This window comes from Aspergillus mulundensis, assembly GCF_003369625.1.
Source record: "Aspergillus mulundensis strain DSM 5745 chromosome Unknown scaffold_2, whole genome shotgun sequence".
In the NCBI taxonomy this organism is placed as follows: domain Eukaryota; kingdom Fungi; phylum Ascomycota; class Eurotiomycetes; order Eurotiales; family Aspergillaceae; genus Aspergillus; species Aspergillus mulundensis.
This window is the reverse complement of record NW_020797890.1, coordinates 2,455,316-2,483,306: the sequence shown is the minus strand read 5'-3', so window position 1 is coordinate 2,483,306 and position 27,991 is coordinate 2,455,316. Positions and strand designations below refer to the sequence as shown.

The 27,991-nt window shown below is 49.7% G+C and overlaps 7 protein-coding genes across 7 annotated transcripts; 5 read left to right on the top strand and 2 right to left on the bottom strand.

The window, feature by feature from the left end:
- Positions 1-76: 76 nt before the first annotated feature.
- On the bottom strand, positions 77-1,953 carry DSM5745_03459 (protein arginine methyltransferase RmtB; the record flags this gene model as incomplete). The annotated part of the gene is made up of 4 exons (XM_026745475.1): positions 77-836; positions 893-1,130; positions 1,187-1,588; positions 1,719-1,953. The coding sequence occupies 4 exons, from the start codon at positions 1,951-1,953 to the stop codon at positions 77-79; spliced, it is 1,635 nt and encodes a 544-aa protein (XP_026606341.1).
- Positions 1,954-2,389: 436 nt separating this feature from the next.
- Positions 2,390-3,794, top strand: DSM5745_03458 (Mo25 family protein; the record flags this gene model as incomplete). Its single annotated transcript, XM_026745474.1, has 5 exons — positions 2,390-2,437; positions 2,552-2,612; positions 2,680-3,155; positions 3,215-3,487; positions 3,555-3,794. 5 exons carry the CDS (start codon positions 2,390-2,392, stop codon positions 3,792-3,794), a joined length of 1,098 nt encoding a protein of 365 aa, XP_026606340.1.
- Positions 3,795-5,124: 1,330 nt separating this feature from the next.
- On the top strand, positions 5,125-7,628 carry DSM5745_03457 (putative TBC domain protein; the record flags this gene model as incomplete). Its single annotated transcript, XM_026745473.1, has 2 exons — positions 5,125-7,209; positions 7,272-7,628. The coding sequence occupies 2 exons, from the start codon at positions 5,125-5,127 to the stop codon at positions 7,626-7,628; spliced, it is 2,442 nt and encodes an 813-aa protein (XP_026606339.1).
- A 2,853-nt stretch (positions 7,629-10,481) lies between these two features.
- Positions 10,482-15,533, top strand: DSM5745_03456 (mitotic regulator LTE1; the record flags this gene model as incomplete). The annotated part of the gene is made up of 3 exons (XM_026745472.1): positions 10,482-10,867; positions 10,946-15,222; positions 15,283-15,533. 3 exons carry the CDS (start codon positions 10,482-10,484, stop codon positions 15,531-15,533), a joined length of 4,914 nt encoding a protein of 1,637 aa, XP_026606338.1.
- A 636-nt stretch (positions 15,534-16,169) lies between these two features.
- Positions 16,170-18,864, top strand: DSM5745_03455 (DIL and Ankyrin domain protein; the record flags this gene model as incomplete). The annotated part of the gene is made up of 3 exons (XM_026745471.1): positions 16,170-16,347; positions 16,442-16,881; positions 16,948-18,864. 3 exons carry the CDS (start codon positions 16,170-16,172, stop codon positions 18,862-18,864), a joined length of 2,535 nt encoding a protein of 844 aa, XP_026606337.1.
- Positions 18,865-19,909: 1,045 nt separating this feature from the next.
- On the top strand, positions 19,910-21,481 carry DSM5745_03454 (uncharacterized protein; the record flags this gene model as incomplete). The annotated part of the gene is made up of 1 exon (XM_026745470.1): positions 19,910-21,481. One exon carries the CDS (start codon positions 19,910-19,912, stop codon positions 21,479-21,481), a length of 1,572 nt encoding a protein of 523 aa, XP_026606336.1.
- A 499-nt stretch (positions 21,482-21,980) lies between these two features.
- DSM5745_03453 (M13 family metallopeptidase) lies at positions 21,981-24,640 on the bottom strand (the record flags this gene model as incomplete). The annotated part of the gene is made up of 6 exons (XM_026745469.1): positions 21,981-22,058; positions 22,118-22,515; positions 22,580-23,684; positions 23,743-24,245; positions 24,308-24,555; positions 24,615-24,640. The coding sequence occupies 6 exons, from the start codon at positions 24,638-24,640 to the stop codon at positions 21,981-21,983; spliced, it is 2,358 nt and encodes a 785-aa protein (XP_026606335.1).
- Between the last annotated feature and the right edge of the window lie 3,351 nt (positions 24,641-27,991).

Genomic DNA, 27,991 nt, shown 5'->3' with positions numbered 1-27,991 from the left:
CTTGTGGTTCACAGCTGTTGCGCACAAAAATGACGTCGAGAGAAACGGAAGCAAAACTTTTAATCGGAGCTTATCCTTATTGTAACGCCCACTTCTGATCCCCTTTCTCCCCTTTCTCGCCGACTTGCGCGTCATATTCAACAGTGATATCCAGGGACCTGGAGTTCGCATCCTTCTTCTGATAACCAACCTTACCCTTGATCAACTGGCCTTTCTTTAGCGGAATCGCATCTTTCTTTCCATGGTCGATCAGAAGGATGGTTTGTTGCCAATGAGTCTCTTTACCATCTGGACCGGTGGTAAAAGACACGATGCCCTTCTTCTGCAGGTCCGACGGGGTAGCATTGGGCGGAAGATTGGACTCACTGGATGGCATGAAGAAGATGTCGAACCAGATAGCCCAACCATCGAGCGCGTCAACATCTTCTTTTAGGGTGACCTCAAAGTCCTTCAAGAAAGACAATTCCTCCACAGTGATAGTGTGCAGTGGAAGGGTCAGGAAGATATCGGATTCCCCAGCAATAGCAGATACCGGCACGGTGCGGACAAGCGCTTCGTCATAGATGCCAGTGAGCATACTCTTCATGTTGAAGCCGTATACATCGTGCCAGAATCCGATGTGCGACTGAACCAAGTCCGCATCGGCCAGCGGCGCAAGGCGAAGCGTAGCGTGCGAAGGTGCCATAAGACCCCCTGGAGCAAGGTAGCGGTCCCGAGCGTAGATGACAGAGTCAAACATGGCTTCGAATAACAAGCCGTAACCCATCCATTCGGAAATGATAATGTCCACCTGTTCGACAGGCAATGTGACTTCCTCGATCTTGCCGCGAATGCATCTGTGAAAAGGCTTCAGTTATAGGATCAAATACGTGCTGCACTATTGGGTACATACGTTATAACATCACCAAAACCGTTCTCGTAAACGATCTCTTTCGCCCGATCGATGATGTTCGAATTGTCGACGGAGATAACCTTTCGAGCACCCGCTTTGGCACAAAACATAGACAGGATTCCGGTTCCACAGCCAACATCAAGGACAACTTTATCTTTGAAAACGTGCTTGTTCTCGTAGACGAAATCCCGGTAGGAGTCAGTACGGATCGTGTCTTTGAGCATGGACTCGTGGATGCCTAAGCCATATATTAGCAAACAAAAGCTTCGAAAGTGTGATTATCGAGCAGCATACCGTTATATGAGTATGAAGTAAAGTAGTCCGAATCAACTTCTTCAGCCTTGGTGGCAGCACGACCAGCAGCCTGACTAGCGGGCTTCTCCTCTTCCTTCGCCAATTGCTCCTCCAGCGATTTTTGAACCGCGAGTCTATACTCCGAGAACTGAATCTGGAGGCGCTCCAACTCTTCCTGGAGCTCAACTACCTGGCGTTCAGCTTGAGTTTCACCGGCCTTGTCCGATTCTTCGTCCTCGATGTCATCCAGACTGTATAGGAGTGCGTCGTCCTCCAAGACAGGTTTCAGATAGATGTCGTCTTGGAATTTATCCTTTGTGGACACATCAGGAGACATATTCCCATCTTTTACGGAAGTGCGTATATAGTTGACGAGTTTGATAGTATCCAAAAAGTCCAAATCTAGCGATTGAAGAACGGAAAGGTCAGCAAAGCTACAAGTCAGAGAATATCTCATTCAAGCGTAGGCCGCAAAGGCACACCGGCGAGATGTATACTCCAATGTCCAGAGTTAGATCAATTGTCTACACACCAAGCTCCTTTTGTATTTTCCTTAGATCAAAGTTGTATTTATCTTTGCTCTCCTTGAGCATTGATCGAATATCTGGGTAGACTTTATCAGAAAAAAGACCAACGACCGGCTGCGTTTCATCATCCGGCTCGACGTCTTCCCATCCCTCTTCATCGGTGGCGTCTGAATCCTCAGAGGTAACGGAGTCACGATCGACGTCCTTTAGAGAGCGTTCTTCTGCGGAGGGGGCGGACATGTCGAGTACTGCGGGGGAAGTGTTCGAATAACTGCAGTCCGATCGGTGCTATAGACTCAAATAATAGAAAATATATTCGACGTCTAGAAAGCAGCCGGCGCGTTAACTTGCTAGCAGGGGAAGAAATTTCCTAGAAATGGTTGCCCCGCCTCCGTCCAGTGGGTTGGTTTGTTTGATTTGTTTACACCAACTGATAAGACAACGGAGCTTCAGGCCCGGGCGGCTTCCCCGCCAACAATCACCCGGACCGCTTCCAAGCAACAAAGCATCGAGCCGTCACCACATCTCACAATTATATACCTTTCTGGAGATCATCAATGGCTGCACTTTATACTCGCTCGATATCCTAGCTTCTGCTTATCGTCTTCCACAAACCTTTCAACACAGTTGTCTTATCTTCTTACCCTTCGCTGTGCCATTGATAAGATAAACAAGAATGGCCTTCTTCTTTAGCCGCGGTCGATCCCGCCAGCCATCCGATGTTGTGAGATCAATCAAGGACTTGTTGCAGAGGCTCCGTGAGCCTTCAGCTGCTCCTAAGGCTAGTTTACCCTACGAACCTTTCTCCAAGGATTTGAGACCTGCTAACACCCTCTAGGTGGAGGATGAGTTGGCCAAGCAACTTTCCCAGATGAAAGTAATGGTGCAGGGAACTCAAGGTTCGTGCAGCTCACAACATAATCTTGTACAGCATGGAGTTCAACGTACTGACTCTGAGCCTGACAGAACTCGATGCCTCTACCGATCAGGTCCACGGTCTGGTCCAGGCTATGCTGCAAGAGGATCTGCTTTACGAACTCGCGGTGGCTCTGCACAACCTCCCATTTGAAGCAAGGAAAGACACTCAAACAATATTCTCTCACATACTGCGCTTTAAACCTCCTCAAGGGAATTCACCAGACCCTCCTGTCATCTCTTACATCGTGCACAATCGGCCTGAAATCATTATTGAGTTATGTCGGGGCTACGAACACAGCCAAAGTGCTATGCCATGTGGCACTATCCTCAGGGAGGCGTTGAAATTTGACGTAATCGCCGCTATCATTCTTTACGATCAGTCAAAAGAGGGGGAGCCGGCAATCAGACTCACCGAAGTCCAGCCCAACGTTCCCCAGCGAGGAACGGGTGTTTTCTGGAGATTCTTCCATTGGATTGATCGGGGCACCTTTGAGCTAAGTGCAGATGCCTTCACAACCTTCAGGGTAAGAGCATCAAAAACGCTGCTCTACTAAGATTCTTCTAACTCAATGCTGTTCTTTAGGAGATCCTGACGCGTCACAAGTCCCTCGTGACTGGATACCTAGCCACGAACTTCGACTACTTTTTCTCACAGTTTAACACTTTCCTCGTCCAGTCTGAGTCATATGTTACCAAGCGACAAAGTATCAAGCTCCTCGGCGAGATCTTACTAGACCGCGCCAACTACAGTGTGATGATGCGCTATGTCGAGAGCGGAGAAAACCTCAAACTCTGCATGAAGCTCCTGCGGGATGATCGCAAGATGGTCCAGTATGAGGGATTCCATGTTTTTAAGGTATGTGGAGGGTGCAACCTCTTCTGCCAGGGTAGGATGCAACGACGTTGACAAAGAATGTGGTTAGGTATTCGTCGCGAACCCAGACAAGTCAGTGGCGGTACAGCGGATTCTTATCAATAACCGGGACCGGTTGTTAAAATTCCTCCCGAAATTCCTCGAGGACCGCACAGACGATGACCAGTTCACGGACGAGAAGAGCTTCCTCGTCCGGCAGATCGAACTTTTACCCAAGGAACCTATCGAACCATCTCGTTCTGGGCGTGAGCCGTCTCGGTCAACTGCCAACACCACGACAGTGGCATAAATTATAGCGCGGCGAAAGACAACTGGCCGCAATATCTCCATTGTACGTCGTCCGTCGTTGTCGTCACATGGTCCTCTTCACTCGCTCGTCCATCGCCTGTTTTTCGTGTTTCAGCACCGCGTGTACTTGACTGTACCCTCTGTACGTATGGGTTTGCATTTATGGCCAGCTGGTATCTGGCTTTTTGGAGTTATTTTTTGGGATTTGGAAGGAATACACGACTAGTTGCCCGGAGCGATGGCTTGACGACAAACAGAAAAATAAAAGGAAAGGGAAGCGATAATGGAAGGGAAGTTTAGATTCCTTGCATTGGAAATGGGTATAGCAAATCCGGAGTGCGCAAAACCGTAAACAGAGTATAGATCGGGGCCCCCTTTGTCTCAGAGCACGAGCCAGGGGCCGATAGAGCGATAGAACCATGCGACTATTGATAAGTATCAGTGCATAACTGAGTCTGAAGCCTTGATAGTTGACGTCAAACCCGGTTTGCAGAACAATTGCATTGTTGCCATCCATGGAATCGGCCGCTCTGTGGATCATTTTCATCATCGCCATTGAAGAACTCTGTTTTTGCAGCTGCTGGAGCTCATCATTATCATTATTCCTCGGTGTTATTCTCTAAGTCCTCAAGGAAGACAAGGATTGAAAGTGCTGTTAGTGTGCGCCTAGAGCCGACTATTCTTGTCAAGGTCAGCCTTAGTCTCTATATGAACCACCCCCAAGTGGATCGATTCGTAACCCCTTCGCGATCCCTTCTTCAAGCCTCAGCTGCGACGACTGAATTCAAACTCCCACCACCCTTTCGCTCTCTTTTCGCTCTTGTCTGTCCTTTCCTCGGTTTGTATTCAGTTGCGATTGCCACCTTCCTTTAACAGCTGGCTGCGTTGTCGGAAATCTGTCCGCCTGCCAAGTGTCAGTGAAGCAGCCGCGGCCGACAACTGGCACCCTCGACCCGATTCAGTTCTCAGACTCCCCCCATTTTTAGGCACCGAACCCCTGGGGATGGTCATGTTCAACTGCTCGGTGGAAACTATCTCACAAGTGTCCTTCGCTTTACCCCCTTGTGGCCCGTACTATATATCTTAGGCTGCGATTGACTGGCGCGACGTTCGTGCGACGATTCGATCCTTTGTCTCCCCAAACCGCCCCGCCGCCTCGCTCCCTTTAGACCCGTCCTGCGAAACGAAAGGAAGAAGGAAATCCGGACTTGGGAAATAGCTCTATAGGGGTAGCAGTGGGAACCGCTGGACAATTGAAGCCCCAAAGAGATCCAGGTGCAAGTCATGCCAGGATAATGGGAGACACGCGATCCTCCCCGTCGCCCGTCGAAATGTCGGAACGATCCTCTTCCCCCGAAGAGATGACTACGAGTACGACGGACCCTTCAGTAACCCAAACCACTTCATTACCGCTTCCAGTCGATCAGTTCCCTTCCTCCGAAAGCAGGTCGATTGCGACGACGACAACGACATCGACATCGTCCAGCGGCCCTGATCAGTCGGCGCCTGGCACCCCGACACATCAGGGTACGAAACTAGACCGAGGGCTATCGCCTCCTACACATTTCGCGAAGCTCAGAGGAATCACATCCCTACAAGAAGCCGAACCATCAACTGTCAGTTTACGCTCTCTGCGCAGTATTCCCAGCATTGTCGTCAATGACGGATCGCGCCCCAGCTCTCGCCCAGGTTCAAGGCCCGGCTCCCGACCAGGCTCGCGGTGGTCGGAACGGAAATGGGGCACCCTGAGAAGTAGGAGGTCGGCAGAACTTCAAAGAGACGAATCGCCGCCGCCTGTTCCGAGGATAGAGCCCCTGTTCAGTGGCATCTCGCTAGATATTCCGAATGGATCGCTCGACGGGCTTGGTGCGTCGAACATGAGGTTCTCCAAGCGTGGAAGTCTTATTCAGGAGGAGGAAAAAATGCAGTTAGAGCGCAAGCTTAAGGAACAAGAAGCGAACTCGGCAGGAAAGGAGACCGAAGCGCACGGAACGGAGGATATGGACATAGAAGCGAAGGAGAAGTGCCAGAAGCCCGCACAAATCACCTCACCCGTGGATTGCTCAGGAACTGCTCGTGTCCGTCCACGGCCCCCGTCATTACTTCGTGTACGACGAAGTAGTATTCCCAGCAGAGCCATCTCTGCGGACGAGGACATGTTATCTCGGAGAGTCAGATTGATGTACGCAAAAGGAGACGAGAACGTGACCGATTCAGAAGTGGCCAGATCATTCGCCATGGAGAACGGTACCCTATGGGAGGAAGCGACCCCTACTAAATCGGAGACTTTTGAAACCAGCGTTTCTGATGCTGATAAACCGGCTATATCATCCACTGACACTGGCGGCAACTCTTCTGGCCCTAAAAGAGAGGCCAACGAGCTGGCTGGGGGCATCGAATACTGGCAGAATATCAAGGCAGGAGATGTGGATAGATATGGCTTCATTCGCGCGTCAAACTCCGCCGAAGGTGCAGAGTTCAGCCCCATCCAGCGAGTTTCCACCAGTTTGCTGCTTGCGTCGGAAACACCACGGCGAAGGCGCACTATGCGACCACCTTCGGCCTTAGCAAGCAACCGCTCGTTTACGGGACGGTCTCCTTCGCGGCAGAACTCAGAGGCATCTATGCGTCCGGCTTCCTCACAAAGCACGTTTAGTTCCCCTTTGCGCCGGTCAACCTCGCGGTTCCGACAAGCGACAAATCACCTTCCTCATAATCGCAGTCGCCGTTTCAAAGATGAGGCTGGGGATATGCTCACCCTTCCCTCTGAATCTGCTACGTTTGACGACAAGTTGGACAGTGCCGCTGCGCGTGCGGCAAGAAAGAAAGAGTGGGAACGAGAGGACAAATGGACCAAAATGGCGAAGCCGACAAGAAAAGGCAAACATGGAGGCGGAATGACATTTGACTTTGATGCCAAAAGTTCGAAACTGATTGAACGCACATGGAAAGGGATACCTGACCGGTGGCGATCGTCAGCATGGTACTCTTTCCTAGAAACCAGCGCCAAGAAGCACAGCGATAGCCCGACGGAAGAAGTGCTTATTGCAGTCTACCAAGAGTATCAGGAGATATCATCCCCCGACGACGTACAGATTGATATCGATGTCCCGAGGACGATCTCTAGCCATATCATGTTTAGGCGACGGTACCGCGGTGGTCAACGTTTGCTTTTCCGCGTGTTGCACGCGATGTCCCTCTACTTTCCGGATACGGGATACGTTCAGGGTATGGCAGCACTTGCGGCCACACTTCTTGCGTACTACGATGAAGAGCATGCATTCATCATGCTTGTTCGGCTGTGGCAGTTGCGAGGATTGGAGAAACTCTATCGCTCTGGTTTTGCGGGCCTCATGGAGGCCCTCGGTGACTTTGAACGAGAGTGGTTGGAAGGAGGAGAAGTCGCCGCGAAACTGGTATGTTGACCTTCACAACAGAAACTAGCGCATTTTGCACTGACACATTTGCCGTACATTAGAACGAAGTCGGGATCCCGCCTACAGCATACGGCACCCGATGGTATCTGACACTGTTCAATTATTCGATCCCTTTTCCAGCCCAGCTCCGAGTCTGGGATGTCTTCATGCTCCTTGGCGATGCTGAGGATCATCCAACGACGAGCAGAACGGAGACCAGCGGCTTTGGCAAAGGCCTTGATGTTCTGCACGCGACCTCGGCGGCCCTTATTGACGGGATGCGAGAAATCATCCTCGATTCAGATTTCGAGAATTCAATGAAGGTTCTAACTAGCTGGATTCCGATCAAAGACGTCGAGCTATTCATGCGTGTTGCCAAAGCCGAGTGGAAAGTCCACCATCGAAAGAAGTCGCTTTGATCTCAAACGCGACTGCTACCATACCACGACCCCTTTATAATTCTTCTATTACTGCAGCACATTTGACACTAAACTTATCACTAATACCCATTTACTATGCTCAGTGAAGCTTTGCTTTCTCTGGGCGATTCACGAATGACTTCCCGGCTGGATGACCTGCGATGACTGGACAACGTCATTTCGTTATCATTCCATTTATCATATATTCTTACGACTGATCCTTCGAGTTCTGTTCATACTCTCTGACTTTCTCTCGATCAAAGGTCTCCCGCGAGCATCACCGCCGCCTGCCGCGAGGATCTCGAGCCGAAGTCTACCGTTATCCCTTCCTAAACATCTCAAATGCCGCAACATTAATTACCTCACGATGGACCTTGTCAAATACTGGGCAGTTGAACATGGCTGAGCCTAATTGCCGACACTTCTTATCGTTCGGTACCTACGTGGTTCATGCCTTCATCGTTCTCCCTGCATGCTTTATTATATTATACCCTCGCTTCATTGTAATATCTCTATACCCCTTTTACGCTCACTAATTTTACCCTTCTTACCTTGTCTTCACTTTGTATACGATATGACTCTTCTTATATACCTATTCAACCCTTTAATGTGTGTGTGTCAGCGTGTGCACCAGTCCGGCACTTTCAAGCCGAGTCCCATGTCAGTCCTAATTCTAACTCTGATACCCTTATCTACCTTGCCTGTGTTCCACTTCATGTTCCTCTCTACAAGCACCCTCGATAACCCTTCGTGTCCACCAATCTGCACTGTCCTTACATCGTCCGTTCTTCACTCATTCATTTCTGCTTTCTCCATCACTTTCTCATATGTTTCGGACTGTTAGATTAACAACCTCCCTGGTCCTGTTCTCGATGTCCACACCTACCACTACCAGTATTAGAATTAATCCAACCCTAATTCGGACGTTACCTCCTTATCAAGACAAAAATCGATGCTGTAACATTTCCTGGGCCCTATCTAACCTTCGCAATGCCCAGCGCCGAAATCCTGCGGTTGATATGCTTCTATCTTCCATATCTGCCGGTAGTGAAAATGGAACTAAGGAATTGCAAGGGCTGCGAGCGCATAAGAAAACCAGGCTTCTTGTCCTTGGTTATGTTTTTCATGAATCTATGTCTCCATGTTTGCTTTTAGTGCCAATTCGCTCCAGGTACTGTGAGTAAGGGTACATACCTAACAAAAGGGCAACGCGGTCACTATAGAATAGCCGTAACCTAGACCAAGTCAATTAGCCAACTTCTTGAGAGATGATTGATAGCGGACTCTGTTGTATATGAGCACAGCGAGGCTTGGCTTATTCAACAATACAGTATCCTGAGCTTTGAGCCATGCGCTCAAATTATGCTTTCCATTCACGTTGCTCACTGACTGATCGCCTACTTACTTCTTTCATTCGCATGTCCTACAGTCGGGAAGGTTGGGTCATATGCAGCAGCTGACATTTGAAATCTACGGAGTAGTGGAGGTACGGAGTACCTACCACTTCAGTCATCTTGCAGGCCTTGACCGACATATAAGCATCCTAACGAAGCGGGCGAACCGCGGTCTGGGCCGGGGCCGGGAAACATCATCGACTAGACACTGGCATGTGGTCCTAAAGTCCCATTTTCCTTCTGTAGAGCCGTAGATAATAGCCGGCGAAATGTTCCGCTAGCGAAAATCATAACGCATTTGTTTCTCTGGGCCAAAAAAAAGCAAATACAAGAGAAACTCTCCAGAAGAGGAGCCGAGGCTCTGGTTCGATGGTCAGCTCCAAGTTCCAACTGGAAGCGACAATGAGATGTGATGTATCACCTCTGTTGGAGATAGCCCACCAGTGACCGAAATTTGGAGGACGTAACGCAACCTCTCTAGGAGGAACTATGAAGATGGGAGCCAAAGGAAGGAATCAATAGCGAAACCTTGTCGAGGCTGTCTTTACCGCATTGGCTCAATGGCAGCTAACGGTCGTCCGTTTCAATTGCGATAGTTCACATTCTGAAGGGCATTGGATGCATCTGTCTCTGTACGACTTTCGTCCTTGATAAATCTGACTCGGTGGAGCCTCAACATGGTCAATGGATCCGATCAGATGACTCCAGCGGATGGATGCCAGGAAATAAGATGTCCGGGAGACCCTGGCAGTGCTCTTTGTGCAGCGAGAATAAGCCGAAAAGTTGAGTGAGGCCGCCGAACCACGGCTCAATCTCTCGCTCTAGCATTTTGGCTTTTCTCTCTCTGCTTCTCCCGCGGGCTGGTGCCATGGATAGCATTCCTGGAGCATAGATATATCTACAGTCTTCTCCTGTGGGCTGGTTCCGCCCTCCTGGAACCGCTGTCCCACCCGCTAACAAAACAAATCCGACCTAGTCTAACGGCCTCGCGGTCGCCTCACGATTTCCCATCACGCGGCTGCTTGGCCTCCACTGCTCTCTTGCTTCCTGCCCAGTTTCTCGTGTCCTTTACGTCCACCTTCACAGTTCGCTCCATTCCTGCCGTCCTCCCAGCCATCCGTTCCGCTCTTCAGATCCCATCCTCGACTTCTGTTTCGCCGCGACTGGTATCCAAGTGATCCACCTTGCGTCTTGTCGGTCCGAGCTTCGAACGGAGAACTTCGTCAGTGCCGAGCAAACCGCGTCCATGCCTGGGATTCGCTGCGTATAAAGCCACTCGCGAACCTGGTCATGTTGTTGCTCAGGCACGCATTCTGTTCCCAATCCGGGCTGCTTCCGTATCCTAGCTGCGCCGAGCTTTTCTGCTGAGAGAAAGAAAAAGCCTGTTTACAAGGGGGACGAAAGTCCCTGCTTTGGGACCACCGACCTGCGGTCTCTGTGCGCTACATCCTGCTGCACAATGGGACCCAGTGTGCCTAGTTTAGACGACAGCCCGAGGAAGTCGGAGGAGGTGCATACGAGCGTATCTCCTGTCTCAGCAGATAATGACAGCAAGCTCAATGCGCCCACCAAGGTCCCATACGTCACCTCTGCTCTACGACGCGCCCACACCGTTGCACAAGGAAAGCACATTGCGAAGAGAACAAACATTGGCTTGGGAGCGGTAGGGGAGAAAGCGGCTCTACATTTGGTTAATGCCAAAGACAGCCATGAGGTGCTGCGAGCCCGATCCCTAAAACAACTTGATTCCGAAACAAAGGTGACGCGTGAGGCTTTTGCCGGGCCAAGGGCATCTAGCCACTTCACTGTGGGAAATGTAGGCCAGAACGGTAAAATATTCCTTAGGTAAGTTCGGGTTCTTCTTGTGCATCTCTTGGTACCACACAGGCATTGAGGAATCGCTAAACTTTTCTTGTTCTCTAGGCCCGTTCAAAATCCGTCTCGCAAGGGGTCTCGTCGTGCACCAGCGGTCCCTCCAGGTAACCAATCGAAGCCGGAATCTCCTCATCCACAAGGACAAGATGATAATAACAAGAACGAACCCTCGCGATGGTCCAATTCGCAATTGTCCGAGCTACGTTTCGTAGGCGAGGGAAATGAAGACGAAGTTTCCTCGATCGACTCGGGCCTCCCGCAGTCAAATTCGCACCGGCGAGCCCGACAGCGTACCCTCCAAAGATCCTACTCTTTCTCTACGATCTCGGAACAGCGGTCGGTGTCGCAAGCTGGGACCAACACCGAGTTTCGGGTCACTATCGACCGGCCAGATGATAGACCCTGGTCAGCGGATGGATCTTTCCATCAGCACCTAGAGGTCCCAATCCCGGACTATCACTTGGGTATGACACGGTTGACCCCTACGAACAACGTTTTACGAAGCTCGACGCACTCAATTGAAGCATTGAACTCAAGCACTGCTCGCAACACGTACCTACATGACCGAGTTCATCATTCGTTCGCGCCTTCTATATTTTCCGGAGTGTCTGCCATGGATTTAAGCCGAAGTGCTGCCGTCAGCCCCGACCCAATTGTCTACGATCCAGGCGACTCCATTAAACCCTCAATCTTCGAGACATTGGTGACGGTAATGGATGATGAGTCTGTCGTTCGTTACGTCTCTGGCTCCAGAAATATTAGTGCTGCGACTCCTGCGCGCATTGTTGCACAAATATCCTCCGAGTCCTTCATGGACTATGAGCTTGTATCGGACTTTTTCCTCACCTTTCGACCTTACCTTTCTGCTGGATCATTGCTCTCCCTTCTCCTTGCACGCCTGCAATGGGCGATAAACCGATTGCAGGAAGATGGAAGAATTATCCGAATCCGCACGTTTGCGGCCCTGCGCCATTGGATCTTGAATTACTTTGTGGATGATTTCGTTCCTGACTTCAAATTGCGAGCTCATTTCTGCGAGACTGTCAACCGTTTATACGACAGCGTAAAGGCTCGCCAGGGCGGGGGTATGAGTGACCTGAAGATCCTCATCGATCTCAAACGGTGTTGGCATGGCAAGTGCTCAGCCTACTGGGACATTTTGGACCACCAGCTCCCGTATAATAGCCCGGACCGCCCGATTGATCCTGGCGGCGATGAGCCAGCAGTGGACGACCTCCAAAATGTTGCCCCTACGCACAGCACTCAAATGCCTGGTCTGGCCGAAACTGCCAGACACCCACCGTTATTGGTGTATCATGACCGGAATGACTCTACTGTCACGGCGAAAAGTATGCCTACTTCGGCGGGTAGTGATTGGAGCGCCCCTGCAATGTCCTGCTCATTGCCGCCGAAATCCCCCAAACGCCATTCAATGCCCTTCTCCTCGACCAACGCCCCGCATCCGGTACCTGTAATACCGAAGCCGGCAGTTTTCTCCCAGGCTCCAGCGTCTCCTTTGTCGCCGGTTAGCGCAAGACGTGTCCCATGTTACGGGCATACGCACAAGCGCAGTGGTAGTTTCTCTGACTCCTTTCGGGACGATAGAGCCCCCATATCATTGCAGCGTTTGGATAACAGGCGCTTCTTTCCCGCGCAGGAGCCCTATTACCTTGGCGCTCTGGTTCGCGGAGAGCTATACCCTCCTGTTGAGTCGTATATGACTATGATGGCTCCGCCCTCCCCACCCCTTCCCTCCCTGGCACCGGGTATGCGCCTTGACCGGCGCAATACTGACGGCTCCTCAAAACCTGTTACTTCCAGCTCAGGTGTAAAGACAATCATCGGGTCTATCCGTCGAGCTCTGAACGGCAAGAACCCCGTACCCGGTGTCTTACCGCGCCCAGTCAACGGATTGTCCCCCAGAGGAAAGACGTCGGCGCTCCCGACCAACGTCGCATTTGGATCAGACACCTATCGCGACAAAAGAACTGCTCCCCCGGTAAAGAAGCCAACGCGCATCGACATCCTCTGCGACGAAGCTCTGCGGCAGTATCGCCAGGCATCCGGTGAGAAGGTCGATTCATCAGATGTGAACGAGACGCCAGAGCACAACCTAGGACATACTGCCGTTGAAGAGCCGGGATCTTTTCTTCTCCCTCCTGATCATAGAACACAGAGTCGAATAACGGGTGGCAGTGAATCTATAGTTATTGTAGATGACACAGGCCCGCCGGTCATGTCCGGGGGTGTTGGGACCGTTCCTGTGGCTCTCGACCAACCTCCGATGTTCCTAACCGGGGAGAACTCTCCTATTACTCCCAAAGCTCATACATTCCTTGCGTCGTCTCGAGCATCGACGCTCGGGGCCGATGAGTACTCGTTGCCGATTTACTATGATGAAACTAGTATGAGGCAGTCAAGGAGAACTTTTGCGCTCCACAGGGAGTCTATGGGCCCTGCAGCACAGCGGTCTTTCTCTAACGAGAGGGGTTCCTCTTTCTGGAAGAAAACGTCGCCGTCTGTGCGTCTCCGAAAGTATGCCTCATTCCAGAGTGGTTTCTCAAGGCATCGCCCTGCCCTCGATAGCGAAACCGACACCTCAACAGCTGGGTCAAGCATTCTCGATCTTGCGGAAAAGACAGCCGGCCCTACTCTTCGACGACGGCCTGGGGGCAATCTGCGTCGGATGCAGACCGGTGCGGACGCTCGATCATTACGCAACTCAGCCTCAGCGTGGTCTGATGTGACCTACCGGAGCTCTTTAGCTGATAGTACAGCTAACACGCTGGAGGATCCTGCGTCAAGACCACAGACTAGCCTTGTTCCCCCAAAGCCTCGATTCTCGCTATTGAAAACGCATTCGTCCCAGCTCATTCGTCGCTCCTTTGAGTCCGCTATTGCACGTTTCGCCCAGATTCCCGACGAAGATGACGGGGGAGTCGAGTCTGCCTTACTAAAACTTGAAGGTAAATGGACGGGTGGGCCAGCTGGCGGCCTGGCAAATGCTACTGCCGGCCCGAGTCAGCAAGTGCCTGTCAATAACCTAGGTCGAGTTCGAGAAGGGTTGGCACCGCGCCATAATTACCCACGTGCTAGTACGCCTGTAAGAAGTCATCAAGAACTTGGCGACGGCCTAACATACTCTGAAGTACAGGCGCGGATTCTCTACAGACCGTACTCTGAATCAGTCGTGGACTCTGAAGATTCATATAGTTCTATTCCACTACTGGAACGAGGACTTAGCGACGAGTCCATGAAGAAGCCCATGGAAGTCGGCCAGCCCGCGGCACTCCAGACCATCGCATCCAATGAGGAGTATTCGGATTTTGGATCATCACATCCTTCTATTGACGTGGTCAGGAAGACGGAAAGCATAAAGCGCATTCCGCGAGGATTGACTCTACCTGTACCCCATCACAAATCTAGGGTATCTCGTCTCTCTGGCCTATCTTCCGAACTTTCTGTCGATGTCATTGACCCCAAGGAAGCCGCGGATGCGCGTTTATCATTCGATACACGAAGTCTCGATGATTCGGGTGATGCCATACCTCCTCATCCTCTTGCACACCCGCCTTCTCCCCCTATGACCATCCAAAATCATCGGTCGGTTCATTCACATCGGGGTTCTCTCAACCCGAACCTTGCTAAGGCGCAGCCGCTTACCCCAGATCCGTCCCCAATCCATAAGGCTGGGAAACGGGCAAACATCCCGTCCTTGGATATGCAACATGTGTCTGGTGATGTTCTCTGTCGATCGGAAGCCGATCACCAACATCCTGCGCTCGCCAAAGTTCCAGGCGCCCAACATGTACCCTTTGTCCTGTCATGTGAATCCCACACCCTCGCCGAGCAGTTCACTTTGGTCGAGATGGCTGCCCTCGGTGAGGTTGATTGGAGGGATCTTGTTGACATGAAGTGGAATAGTGGTCCGCCCTTCACCACCAGTTGGGTGCAGTTCCTTATAGATGAGGAGCGCCGGGGCATTGATTTGGTGGTAGGGCGTTTTAACCTCATGGTGAAATGGGTTTTGTCAGAGATCGTCCTTACTCTGGATATTCAGGAGCGAGCTCTTACCATCGCCAAGTTCATTCACACCGCGGCACATGCCCGGAGAATATGCAACTACGCCACCATGCTTCAAATCGCGATTGCACTTACCTCAACCGACTGCTCCCGGCTCCAAACCACGTGGGCTTTAGTGCCAGTCGAGGATAGGCGGATGTTGAAAGATATGGAGATGCTCATCCAGCCCGTTCGCAACTTTCATGACCTTCGTGTCGAGATGGAGTCCGCGAACGTTCAAGAAGGCTGCATTCCATTTGTTGGTACGTTCGCGCCATTGACTCGCTTTTGCTCCAATACCATAAACTAACTGCGGTTAATAGGACTCTACATCCATGACCTCACGTACAACGCCCAAAAGCCGGCACAGGTGGCAGCTACCCGGGAGGGAGAGCCACTAATCAACTTTGAACGCTATCGCACGACGGCGAGAATCGTCAAGAGCCTCCTTCGACTGATCGATGCGAGCACCAAGTACAACGTCGAGCCGGTACCGGGCATTGTTGAGCGTGTGCTCTGGATCGCATCGCTCTCAGAAGACGAGATCCAAATCCGCAGCAAGCTATTGGTATAAACGACTGAAGAGTGAACCCGACTATACACAAAACACGACCTACAACGGAACTAGCGACCTCATATTACCACCTATATTTCTGGTATATAATGCCTGCATAATACCCCCGCATATTTCCCATCTTTTGTCGTTTAGCGATTGATATCCCTGATAAATTTATTATTTGCGCTTGGACGGTGTTTTCCGTCCAGAAAAATAATGTATAGTAGTCGTTCGAGTGTTTGATTTGCTACGATGATGCCAGGCGACTTTGCTTTCAAAGACTGCGTTAACTCGTAAACATGATGTTCGACTCATATGTATCAAGTAGCCGCTAGATAATCGATAGCAGAAACCCTGTAATAAAACATGAGACCCAAGGTGAGGCAGCAGTGGAGGGGACTCGGTGTCGGGAATTGCATCACTGGCACTGTTGATCTACGTAGTCATCGTCAGGAACCCGACCACCGTCTTCCTCTCGTTCGCTCACTTCCCCACGCCCCTCCGCCGCCCTTACCGGGGTTTTCTCTCGCCTGTTTGCTACCCCGGCGTAATTTCTCTATATCCTCCCCATGGAGCTAGCGCTCCCTCTATCGAATACCATCCCGCCCCTCGTCGACTCTTGAAGCCTAATCGACCCTCCGACACGGCTTGACGATGGATTCTCCCCGCGGGGCTACTCCCGCTGCTTTCGACCACGACCACGAGCCCAGAGGCTCGAATTCTTCCGAGTTCGACCCGAAGAAGCTTCCGGATGATTTACCGAAGTCCCTGGACGACCGCCGCTCTTTCCCGACTATACAGCAGGAGACGGAGATGTATGATGCTTGGCAGGGTACGTGGGACATTTCTCTTCTCTTATATTCTTAGGCAGAGAGGGACAAGGTAGAAATGAACAGTTACTGACTCTTTACTATTTGCTTGTATAGGCCAATCCCAATTTCTGACACCTGTTGCCGCGAAACCCCTCAGTTTCAGCCTTGCCTTGGACGACCACTCGCATGACGACGAGCATGCCCTGCATGCGCACTACGGGCGGAACCTCGCAGTCTCCACAGACGATGACAACGAGTCTACGACGACGGCTCGGCTGGAGGATAGCGATGCCCGGTTAATGGAGATGCTTGCTGCCCAGGCCGCACACCGCGAGGTGGACTCGCTGGATGCGGACGAGGAAGCCATTGCCGCGGATGAGAAGTTGACGGATGAGCGAAAGCGCGAGGCTCTGCAGCGGAGTCTGAATATGGCTGCTAGTAATGGTGATGTTGAGCGGGTGCGCAAATTGGTACAAGGGAAGGCGAAGGACTACGTTGATGTGAATATGCCTGATGAAGAGGGCACGGTGCCGCTGATATATGCTAGCTGTTTTGTATGTTCTCCATTGATTCTGCACCTTTTGTGTCTAGAGATGGCTAACTTCCGGGCTGACCTACAGGGACACCAAGATGTTGTTGCGGCACTGTTAGACGCGGGAGCGAATGTTGACCAACAAGACCGGAATCAATGGAGTGCACTGATGTGGGCTATGACGAATCGGCACAAGACGATAGCGAAGATTTTGCTCGATCATGGAGCGTCGCCGAATATCAAGTCCTCGTCCGGAGGCACCGCGTTTGACTTTGCTCAGCCGGGAAGCGAGATCTCAGAATACCTACACGAGAATGGTTATAGTTTTGGGCCGAGTGCGATAGAGGATGATTTCTACGACTCCGGGTTTGCGCATGGTCGGTTTGAGGAGGAGATAGCGGAAAATGAAATGAAGCGGCGCATGATGATGGAGGAAAGCGCGATCAATTTGGAAGTGGATCTGTCAAGTCTGGGGTTAGATGAGAAGTTTGACTCCCAAGACGAGGAAGAACTGGAAGAGGAGCAACAGGAATTTATTTGGGATCGATGTCTGAATGACCAAATGTTTGTCTTCCAGGAGCATGAGCTTGAGAGGATTCTGGATATCATTATCACAAACATGACGCCACAACGATCTCCGTCTCAAAAGCCAGTTCCGGCGAACCTCCTCTTTCTTAGTGCGCGATATGCTCATTACCATGCGAGCCCTGAGCTGCTCGCGACATTGCTGGTATCTGCGATGGACAAAATAAATGACGTTGTGGAGCGGTACCAGTGGGACATGACGATTCTCGCATTCTGGATCTCAAATGCCACTCTCCTACTTCACTATCTCAAGAAAGATGCGGGCTTGGTGGAATCAACGGTGGAGTTTCAACTCCATTTAGCAGAGCTTATCAACGAAATCTTTATCCTGATCATCCGTGATGCTGAGCGCCGCATGAACAAGGTGCTGGATGCGGCGATGCTGGACCATGAAACGATCCCCGGCCTCGACGACATCCCCTTCCAGAACGAGTGGAAGCTTTTCCGCAAAAACAGAAACAAAGCCCCTGAGCCGGCTGATAAGCAGTTCAGGCCACCTTCTCCTAGGCGCCGAGCACAGGTCTCACCGCGCAACATTACCTCTCTCTTATCATCAACACTCTTTGTCCTCGACCTATACGATGTACACTCGGTGATAACTACACAGATCCTCTCGCAGCTTTACTACTGGTTAGGAGCAGAGCTCTTCAACCGAATTCTCTCTACGAAACGATATCTAGCCCGAACCAAGGCGATGCAGATTCGCATGAATGTGTCGACCTTGGAAGACTGGGCTCGTACCAACAACCGACAGCCAGAACACTATGAAAATGGGTCAACCACGTGCACGGGCGACAGCACCATGGACTCTGCTCGTAAACACCTGGCGCCAGTGATCCAGCTCTTGCAATGGCTGCAGTGCTTCTCCTCACTCGGAGAGGACTTTGAGTCCCTCGTCAACACACTCCTACAGCTACAAGATCTCACTCCGGCCCAGATGCTCCACGCGGTTAAGCACTACCGGCCAGAAGTCGGAGAGAAAGGGCTCCCCAAATCCGCCATGAAATTCCTGGTAGAGCTACAACGCGACCCCGAGTTAATATTCAGGGAGCAGTTAAGGCTTGTCCAGATCAAAGCAGATTCTCTGGCACCAACCTCGGCACCGACCGAGGAGGGACGCCCCCAGACTCCGCGTCAGGACCGGGCTCCTTCGACAGCTGCGTCGCCCAGCGCTGCCAGATCTCCCGGTTCAAGCGTCGCCTCTCCAAGACCGGGGCCAAGTTCCCGCTTCGACGACCGCAGTGGCGCAAATACAGTATTCTTAGACCCCGCACTTACCCTTCCCTTTTCACTACCAACCAGCACGGACATGCTCATCAGCTACGGAGCTGGATGGGGCGGCACCAACAGAGAGCGGGCGCGGAAATACATACCAACGGTACCGCCAGAGGTACTGACACGGTTCGACCGTGACGCTTGATTGGGAGAAGGCGTTGTATTCGAGTATATACTTACTATCTATATTGTGCTTTGTGAAGCGTCCATGGATGGAGTGGGTGCATATGCTTCTTATCTTATCTCACTCGTAACATTAGCGACGAATGCACGATTTAGAGTACAACGGCTGGATGGCGTTTCAGATCGGATTATCCGATGTGCAGTTTCCAGGGTTCTGGTTATATTAGACAAGGCTTACAAAGTCCTTGAGTCAATAACGCTTGATAGCGATAGTCATTAGGCTTACTGGAACAGGATAGACACAGGAGCAGCATAGCCTTGTCATTCTAGCTGAAACAAGCATTGGGGGGCGGAAGATCACTTTTAATATGCTTAACATGGAAGATGGCCATGGCTCGATGTATTTCAATCTGCAACTGCTCTCAGGTACTCAAGTCGGTGTTCGGAGCGGGCCGTCCTGACAGTGACATTTGGCCCTTCGGAGATTTCTCGTTTCTTTTTTTTTCCAAGTCGGTTCTAGATCAAGCCTTGAGGTACACGTTTCGTTTACTTCGTCGTCATCAACAAGCCCCGTCCACGCAATGGCTTTCTAGCCCGCCGGTTACAGCTTGATTACGTCTGCTTGTTATTATCTTCCCCAATACTTCCTCGGAACCCCGGTCAGGTGTCGTCTTGTCTCCCTTGCGCATTTCTAAGCTTCCACCTTGTTCAGGCAACAGTTGCAGCCTCAGGCCCTCATACGCCTGTTTTTGCCCGATCTGGACTAGCGCCACGAATCCGGTAAGACCCCATCCTAGCGCCTTCCTGTTTTGGTAGTCTGGGGGCTTCCATGAACTTTAACATCATGTACTTTTTTTCTCGCTTTCCCAAGTCACTCTGCCCTGTCGTTTCTATCAATTTCCTTCCCATTTCCTATCTTCCATCATGGGTTAGCATTCACATGCACTCTCACTCAGCCCCAATGCCATCTGCTTGCACCGTTGCACGCGACTCTCCCATGATGCAGCTACAATAATGCAAAATAACTCCCTGTTTGCCAACCCTGTGCGTCATTGCCCTTGACAGACATGTTGCTCACCCTGAATCCCTCCTCCCAGAATGGGATCCAACGTTCCCATGAGCATTCGCGCTTCCGAAAACTGCGCTCTCCCTCGCCCTCTATAGCCGCACCCGATCCTCCCGCATTGGCACCTGCACCTGCAGCGCCGTCAAGGCCAGCGGACCCTTCCTCGATGGACTTCTCGCGCAATAACTTACCCCGTCCTTCCTTGACCTTACCCCCGCCAGATGTCGGCTTCGCTAGTATTCCTTCGACCGCGGCTTCCGCGAACCAACAACTACCGCCGCCTCCTTCGCAATGGCAGAGCTCTAGCTCCGATGATGCGATGCACCATTGGCTCCAAGCCAAGGCTGAAGAGGACCGGAGAAAGCAAGAGGAAGAAAAGACGCGCCAGGAGACATTGCGTCTGGAGCAGCGGAGGGTTGAGGCGAGCATGCTTCGGGATTCCTTGATCGCCGGTGTTCCCCCGCAAATCATTCCGCTTGTCTTTGCCGGGATATGCCAGAATGGTCTGCCTCAGCCGGTCCTGGAGCTGGCTCAACAATACCTATCTCAGGCCCCCGCTACACGCGGGCCAAATCCACAGGCTCCTCCACCGGCCCCGTCGCATACGCATTCTGTAACCAGCTCTCATTCTCGACGGCCTTCTATGCATGTTCGGCAGGACTCTCGTACTGGCCTCCATCATGCAGTGCCTCCGCCGCCGCCGCCGCCGCCTCCCAATATCCTTTTATCTCAGAATGCGCCGCCGAATATCACTACCCCGCCTACCCCTCAAGTGCCTGGCCGACGCTCCGTGCCTACTGGGCCTTCTGATACTCGAGCTGGAACAAATCCATGGGTCAACCATGCTGGAGTTCAAGCCCAGTCGAGCCAGATAAATATGGGCAATGTACAGTATGCCCCTGGCTCATCGCTTCCTGTTAGCCAGGCCCCTCGAAGACTCGATTCTCAGTCGCGTCGATCACCTCCGTCACTATATTTCCACCATTGGGTCCCGCCTGCTCAACAACAACCTGGCGTCACGGCCGGTAAGGCTCATGGAGAGTCTCCAGCTCATAGTAATCCCCGTCGCTCAGAGCATTATGCCTCCCCAGGAAGAAAAAGAAAGGCTTCTGGCGCCCATCAGCCCGCTCCGATCCCATCTGCTCCGCCGTACGAATCGCTTACTGGTATAATTCAGACTTCACGGGCAGGATCACCAAAGAACGTCGAGCAGCAGATGAAGCAGCTGGGACGCAGCCATCGACTTAGCGACACATCGGCCGGTCACGCAGATTACCATTTAGGAAAGGTCAAAGTAGAACAGTTTGGCACCATGAGCCCATCTCGAGTTGCTTCAGCGTTACCTGGATATACGCTAGCTAAGGGTCAAGCTTCGGCAGACCGGAGACGCAGCAGGAATTCATCGCCGGCAGATGGCGCTGACAAGAATCTCCCGCGGACGCTTCAAGATGCGTACCCTTCAAATGTTGAATATAGGCGGCGTGATCCTGATGCTGAAGGTAGCTCCCATACATTTCCCACGTCAGAAGCTCCGGTAGCTTCCTCCCAACCCCGTGACGCTGCTGGTGGGTAGCCCTGTGCCAGTTTCTGGACACTAATCACCTGGAGGAACACCAATCTGCGTTAACAAAGTTGCGCGCACTTTCCCATCGGGATGGCACCATCCGACCACGGAGAACATATAAGGAACGTCTGGGTGAAATCTTGCAAAGTCGACTTTGCTTAGCCCCTCACCTCACTGTCATGTCAGTCTGGCTTACGGCTTGTAAATAGTTAGCCTTCAGATGACGATACCTGGTAGCTGGTATATCAGGGCTTGTAAATTACCAAGTGTACATAACTCACACTGCAAAAGATATAAAGGATATCTAGAGAGTGCAAATGTTGCTGGAAAGACATAACATCGGGTTCTCCAAGGCCACTAAAAAGGTTCACATTTTAGGTATTGTAGGCTGTGCCCGTACAAACCGTTGATTCAATCGAATGCTACCACGCAAATAATTACAAATGGCATATCCCTGTAAACCCACTAGAGAGTGGTACAGAAGCAGGTAGCCCGCCCCCGGTCTCAGCTACCAGAGCTTACACTCAGGCTTCTTGTTGGGGCAGTTGAACGCCTCCTTGAACTCGAGGGAGTTGGCCATGGTGCCCTTGTCCAGAGTCAGTACACACACAAACGGAGTACTAATGCACAGAAGAGGATACTCACAATGATTCTCGCGGGCTTGGGTGCATGCGGATCGTTATAAATGGCCTCCTGGGCTTTCTCCGGGCTTGTCTTGCTGCACCACCAGTTCGCATAGGAGATGAAGAAGATTTGCTCCTTGCTGAATCCAGAGAGACCAGGTAGAAGAGGGTCAGAGTGGGCCTCCTCGCGCTTCTTCCAGGCATGATAGGCTGCAGTCAAGCCACCTGCATCGGCGATATTCTCACCAAGCGTCAAGCGTCCATTGACATGAAGGTCTGAGTCTTTACCGTGGACAGTGAACTTGGAGTACTGATCAATAAAGCACTGTGCACGGTCCTCGAAGTCTTTGACGGTCTTTTCGTCCCACCAATCTGTGTAGTTCCCTGTCTCGTCGTAATGTCGTCCTGTGGAATCGAAGGCTGGAATATAGGCATAAGTCTTGGTCCATAAAGGTGATTGCCTCAGGGAACGGGTAGTACTTACCATGAGAGAGTTCGTGTCCGCTCACTGCTCCAAATGCTCCGTAGGCCAGGTACAGTGGGGCGTCGCTTCCCCAAAATACCGGCGGCTGCATGATTCCTGCCGGAAATACGATCTCATTGCCAGGAGGATTGTAGTATGCATTGACAGTGGGAGTAGTCATGTCCCACTCGTCTCGATTAGTTGGCTTACCCAGCTTTCCCCATTCGTTTTCAACCGCGAACTTCCTAACGGCAATTGCATTCTCGAAGAAGGTTTCGTTCGAGATTGACAAGTTGTGGTAGTACTTTTCCACATCCCCGGGGTCCAGCACATTAGGGCTCTTCGTCGGATATCCAATTTTCTGAACGATGTTGCCAACCTTCTGAATGCCGAGTTTCCTCACTTCTGGTGACATCCAGTTGGTTTGGTCCAAGGTAAACACAAAGCGCTCCTTGATATCAGAAACAATTTGGTCCCCAAGCTTCTTCGAATCCTCTGAAAACGCATCCAAAATGTAGAAGCGGCTTAGGATCCATCCCAAATCTCCATCCACGGCGGTGATACATTTGCGCCACCGGTCCTGCTTGGCCTGCGGATCTTTCCCAGCAAGCGCATTGTTGAACTCACGCAGCGGCTCAATTTCGGCGCTTTCTATGTGCGCTGAATATGCTTGAATGATCTTCCATTTGAAGAAGAGTTGGATGGTTTCCCTCGGGGTATCGTTCAAAATCTTAGAGAGTGATTCCATATACGAAGGAGATGAAACAATCAGGCGATCGGTCTTGTAATCAGAAGGGGCAAGGGCTGAAATAATATCAGCCAATAGAATTTGGGGCAGAAGTGACTTGGTCTCCTCGAGGCTGCGCGGATTGTAGTACTGTGTGACATCCTCTTGCATCTGTGTCGTTGGCGTCGCATCGGCCAAGGCCGATTCCAACGCTACAACGTCTTTTGAGAATTGTTCCTTCTTCTTCTTGCTCTCAACATATTTTCCGAGGACATTCTCAACGACGGTGGTGTAGTCGCTCACGGTCTGGGTATCATTGTAGTATTCACGTGCAGGTAGACCAATCCTCCTCGGCGGCGTAACAAAGATCGTGACGTTATCCGGATCACGGTCATCAGGCTGTACCGGAATGTGAGTTGTTTGACATACTATATGCATGACATACAAGATGACTTACCGAAACAGACTGAAGTACAAGGGCATGAACACCAGAATTGTAGAGAAACAGCACGGCATCCGTCAGGCCAGCTTCAGACCCTTCCGAATTGGAACCAAGGCTGTAAATCTTCTCAAGGTTATCCAGCAACTTGATCAACGGCTCATTTCCGCGTTTCTTGATTGCGTCTTCGTCGAAGCATGCGTTGTATCCGGCTTTCAACTTATCAAATATTTTTGAATCAGCAGGGTCGGACGGCCCAGAAGACTCAAGTAGGTGGCGGAGGCGGGTCTGGGAGGTCTCTTGCATAAAAGTCCCAGCGAATATTGATCCCTGGTCGGGACGCATGTCATGCTGGTTCATCCAACCGCCACAAACATATTGGTCAAAGTTCGTGCAAGGGTCAACGTTAGCATAGTTGGGGTCTAGATTCCGAAGAATTTCCGAAGCCGCATGAACACATTCAGGGGTCTGACATATAGTAGACGATTCGACATAGGGAGCCTCGTTCTCAGACGGCACTTCTGCGAGGGAGGAAGATGCATTAACAGATCAGGACCCATGTCAAGGAATTGAATCAACGTACTCAACGTGGATGCTGCGAGATAACCGACAGTAATGAGGAGGAAGACGCCCACTGTCGAAAGCATAGCATAGCTCAATGTGGAGAGCCATGATCGGCTCGGCCAGCACCGCCATTTTCCGGGTCGCTGGTGGAGTTTAAGGTTGTCTTCTGGATGCTCGGATACAGCGAGGGTGGGACACTTCTCGCCGTTCTCGGCCTGAAGCTCAGAGTAATCGCGTAGGAGAAAGGCATTCTCCTCGCCATCGTCCCTACTAAAGTCAATGATCTGCTCTCGTCCTTGGTCGACTTGCTGGAGCCCAGAACTGACCTCGCAGGCGAATTTGGCAGAGCCATCCTACCACTCATCTCGTTGACGACGAGCTCACAAGCTCACTTATCAATCGGTGTCAAGCAGTATGATGACGCAGAGTGATTTCCGACTCGAAGCTCACTGAGGAAGGTAACATCTTTAACACCCCTGTGCTTCAAGACTCCGAGCTGTGTCACGGTACTGTGATGATGTAATCACTGATCGGCACTCGGGGTTGCGGGGTTAACGGACTCTATCAAAGAGTTGCTTGCATTGTTGCAGGATAACATGTGGAAAATATAAACAAAGGTGAATTTACTATTAGGGCTTTTTCATGAGGCGACATGCGACATGCGACATTCATTTTTAAAGTTACAGGCAATGTTATTGGTCTATCTGATGATCAAATTGCATCTCTAGAGTGGGGTGCGGAGATATATTTGATAAGGTGCTACGGATGTAGCAGGCTAGCAGCATATCCATTCGGGCAAATCCATACCTTTGATTACCATAACGAAAGAGCTTGAAAAACCGAGGCTTGCAAGCCCTTGAGATCTCTTATTTACAAGAAAATATAGGCTACTGAGCGAGGCCCACCCCTGCCCCTAGAGTCTAGACTCAACACGAGGTAAGAACAAAGAACTGACAACTGGGCTTATCCTGCAGCCCCAAGCTACTTTGTCGAGGTTTCAGCCTGATTTGACTAGACACTCTCACCTGTTTGTTCAACTTCACGTGGACTTTCACTCAGAGCAACTCTAACTCTACCCAATCCACATCCATATCAATCAAGCCCATGCATGATATCTTGAGCTCAGCATGTTGGGATAAGAAAACCGATAAACATCGCACGAGCTGTATATCAAAAGGCTAATCTTGTACAATTGCTGACTGCCACTCTCTGTAAAGGTCCAAGGAGGCCGATGATTCCTTGGGGTTCAATCACCTTTCTGGGTTCCCCATACTGATATGCAAACCAATGCGTGATGGAGCGGTTATTTTTGATACATCATCTTTAACTCCGGTCCAAGAGGTTCAAGGTCTGTTCAGTCACCCTGGGGCTTCTCAGGCACAAAGTTATTCGCCAGCAATAAACTTTTTATATTATTATTTTTCAAGCCCTGAGGCTGGTCTGGTCACTGGTGTATGGAGACATCGGCTTCAGCCTTCAGAATAATCACAGGAGGCGCAGCCTCCTCTGCTCGAGCCTCGAGTTACAGGGCACCCGGCACTCTGTGCTTCGTCGCCACATCCCAATTTGATTTATAGATATTCCGCATGTCACATTATTTGACAGAGCAGCCCTCGGCGGGTCTATGTTAATAACTTAATAGAGCGCCGGTGGAGAAGCAACAACGTGGGATTGTGAACCGATGTATTATTGAGGGGAAGACAGATGGGAGTCACAGTCGCGTGTGTTTGCGGGGATGAAAGATAGGCTCTGATGTTCTTCAACATATTATAGACACTCCAGACATACCTGATGACATCAAGCGAATCAGCTGCTGATGAAGTCGATTGCGATAACATCGTAGGCAAGGAGGACTTTTGAAGCGATGGTTTGTCATTCGGGAAGCAGTAGGTAATGCTTCAGGCCGAGCAATGGATAATAGATTAGGGGGGCTGCCTCATCATTTCTACTTCTCACAATCTTCCCGTTCATTGATCAATATAATTTTGATTTGACCATCGCGATTTGCGGAAAGGAGAAAGGATAGACGTTCAGGAGTCAGGGCGTGCTGCTGCATCCTGCAACTGCTGCATGGTGTTGTGAAGTCTTCAAGACCCCCTGCTCGAGGGTGGAACCACTGGATAGACGGCGCCTTGTCCGTTGGAAAGATGAAACCGGCTGGTCGGAATCGCAAAAGATCCACCTCGTTTCAGAAGGAGCTCATCATCATCCTTGTCTTCACCAGTAGCGGCTGGCCTTTGGCCAATCTGCAAATTTAACCGCTGAGTGCCGAGTCAATATCCTTGGTCGATATAGCCGTTGTTATTGTTCTGTTTTTGGTTGGCGAACGGACGCCACGGACCTATCGCATTCGCTCGCAAGCGGTACTTTTGGCGGCTGCTCTTATTCTACTAACGTTCCCCACCGCTCCCGAGGGCCGCTATTTTTAGTAGGGAGTTTATTTAAATTTATATAATAATATATATATAATTTATAATAACGCTTTTACTAGGGCTAATTTTTATTAAAAACTAAAAAATTTTATATTTTACTAAGTTAGCTATATAAAAAAAAATAGTAGTTATTAAGGTACTAGTACTTAATTTTTTATAAAGATTTATATATAAATTAAAGTACCTGCACTTATAAAGCTATAAAGTTTATTTATATAAAAAAAATATATTATTAACACGCTAGTACTTTATAAAATTATTAATATATTAAAGGGCCATTAAAGTACAGGTACTTTATTTTTTATAAAAAATTATATATAAATTAAAGTACTTATATTTATAAAGCTATTTAAAGGTTTATCCGCGTGGTGTTAAACTAAAAATAAGGTTATTAATATATTAAAAAGTTATTAAAGTATAGGTACTTTATTTTTTATAAAAAATTATATATAAATTAAAGTACTTATATTAAGGCTATTTAAAAATTTATTTATAAAATTTATAAACATGCTAGCAAGGCTGTTAACATACTAGTATTTTATTTTTTATATAAAATTATATATAAATTAAAGTACCTATATTATAAAATAATTTAAAGGTTTATTTGCGTGGTGTTAACCTAAAAATAAGGCCTTTAACATGCTAATAAGGCTACTAACACGCTAGTACTTAAATTTTTATAAGGATTTATATATAAATTAAAGTACTTATATTTATAAAGCTATTTAAAGGTGTATCCACGTGTGAAAACCTTGAGTAGGCTAACCAGGTACAAAACAAAGTACTAAGAGGCTATTTAATAGGGGATTAATATTAAATCTTAAGGCCTAGGATATATAAAAACTAACTTTTAGCTAACTATTTTTTACTAGGGCGTTAGCCTTAAATACACTATTAAAATAATAATAATATTATTACTATATATTAGGTTAATATTACCATAACTCTTATTTTATTAGTTTTTTTATTTTATTAAGGCTTAGCACCCATAGGTGTAATAACTTAGCCCTTTTTTAATTAAGGTTAACTTAATCTTTAAATAGCTTTAATTTTTATAATAAACATGTCTTACTATTATTTTACTTTAGTTTTGCGTTTAATTATTTGGTTTTCTTATTTAAAATAATTTATTATTAAATACAGGGTTATTTTAAGGCTTGAAATAGTGTTTTTTTATTAGTATTTTACTTTTAAATAGCTTTACTTTTAATGGCTGGGATAGCTATTTTAGTAAATAATAAAAGTTTTAAGTTACTTTTTATTAATTTAAG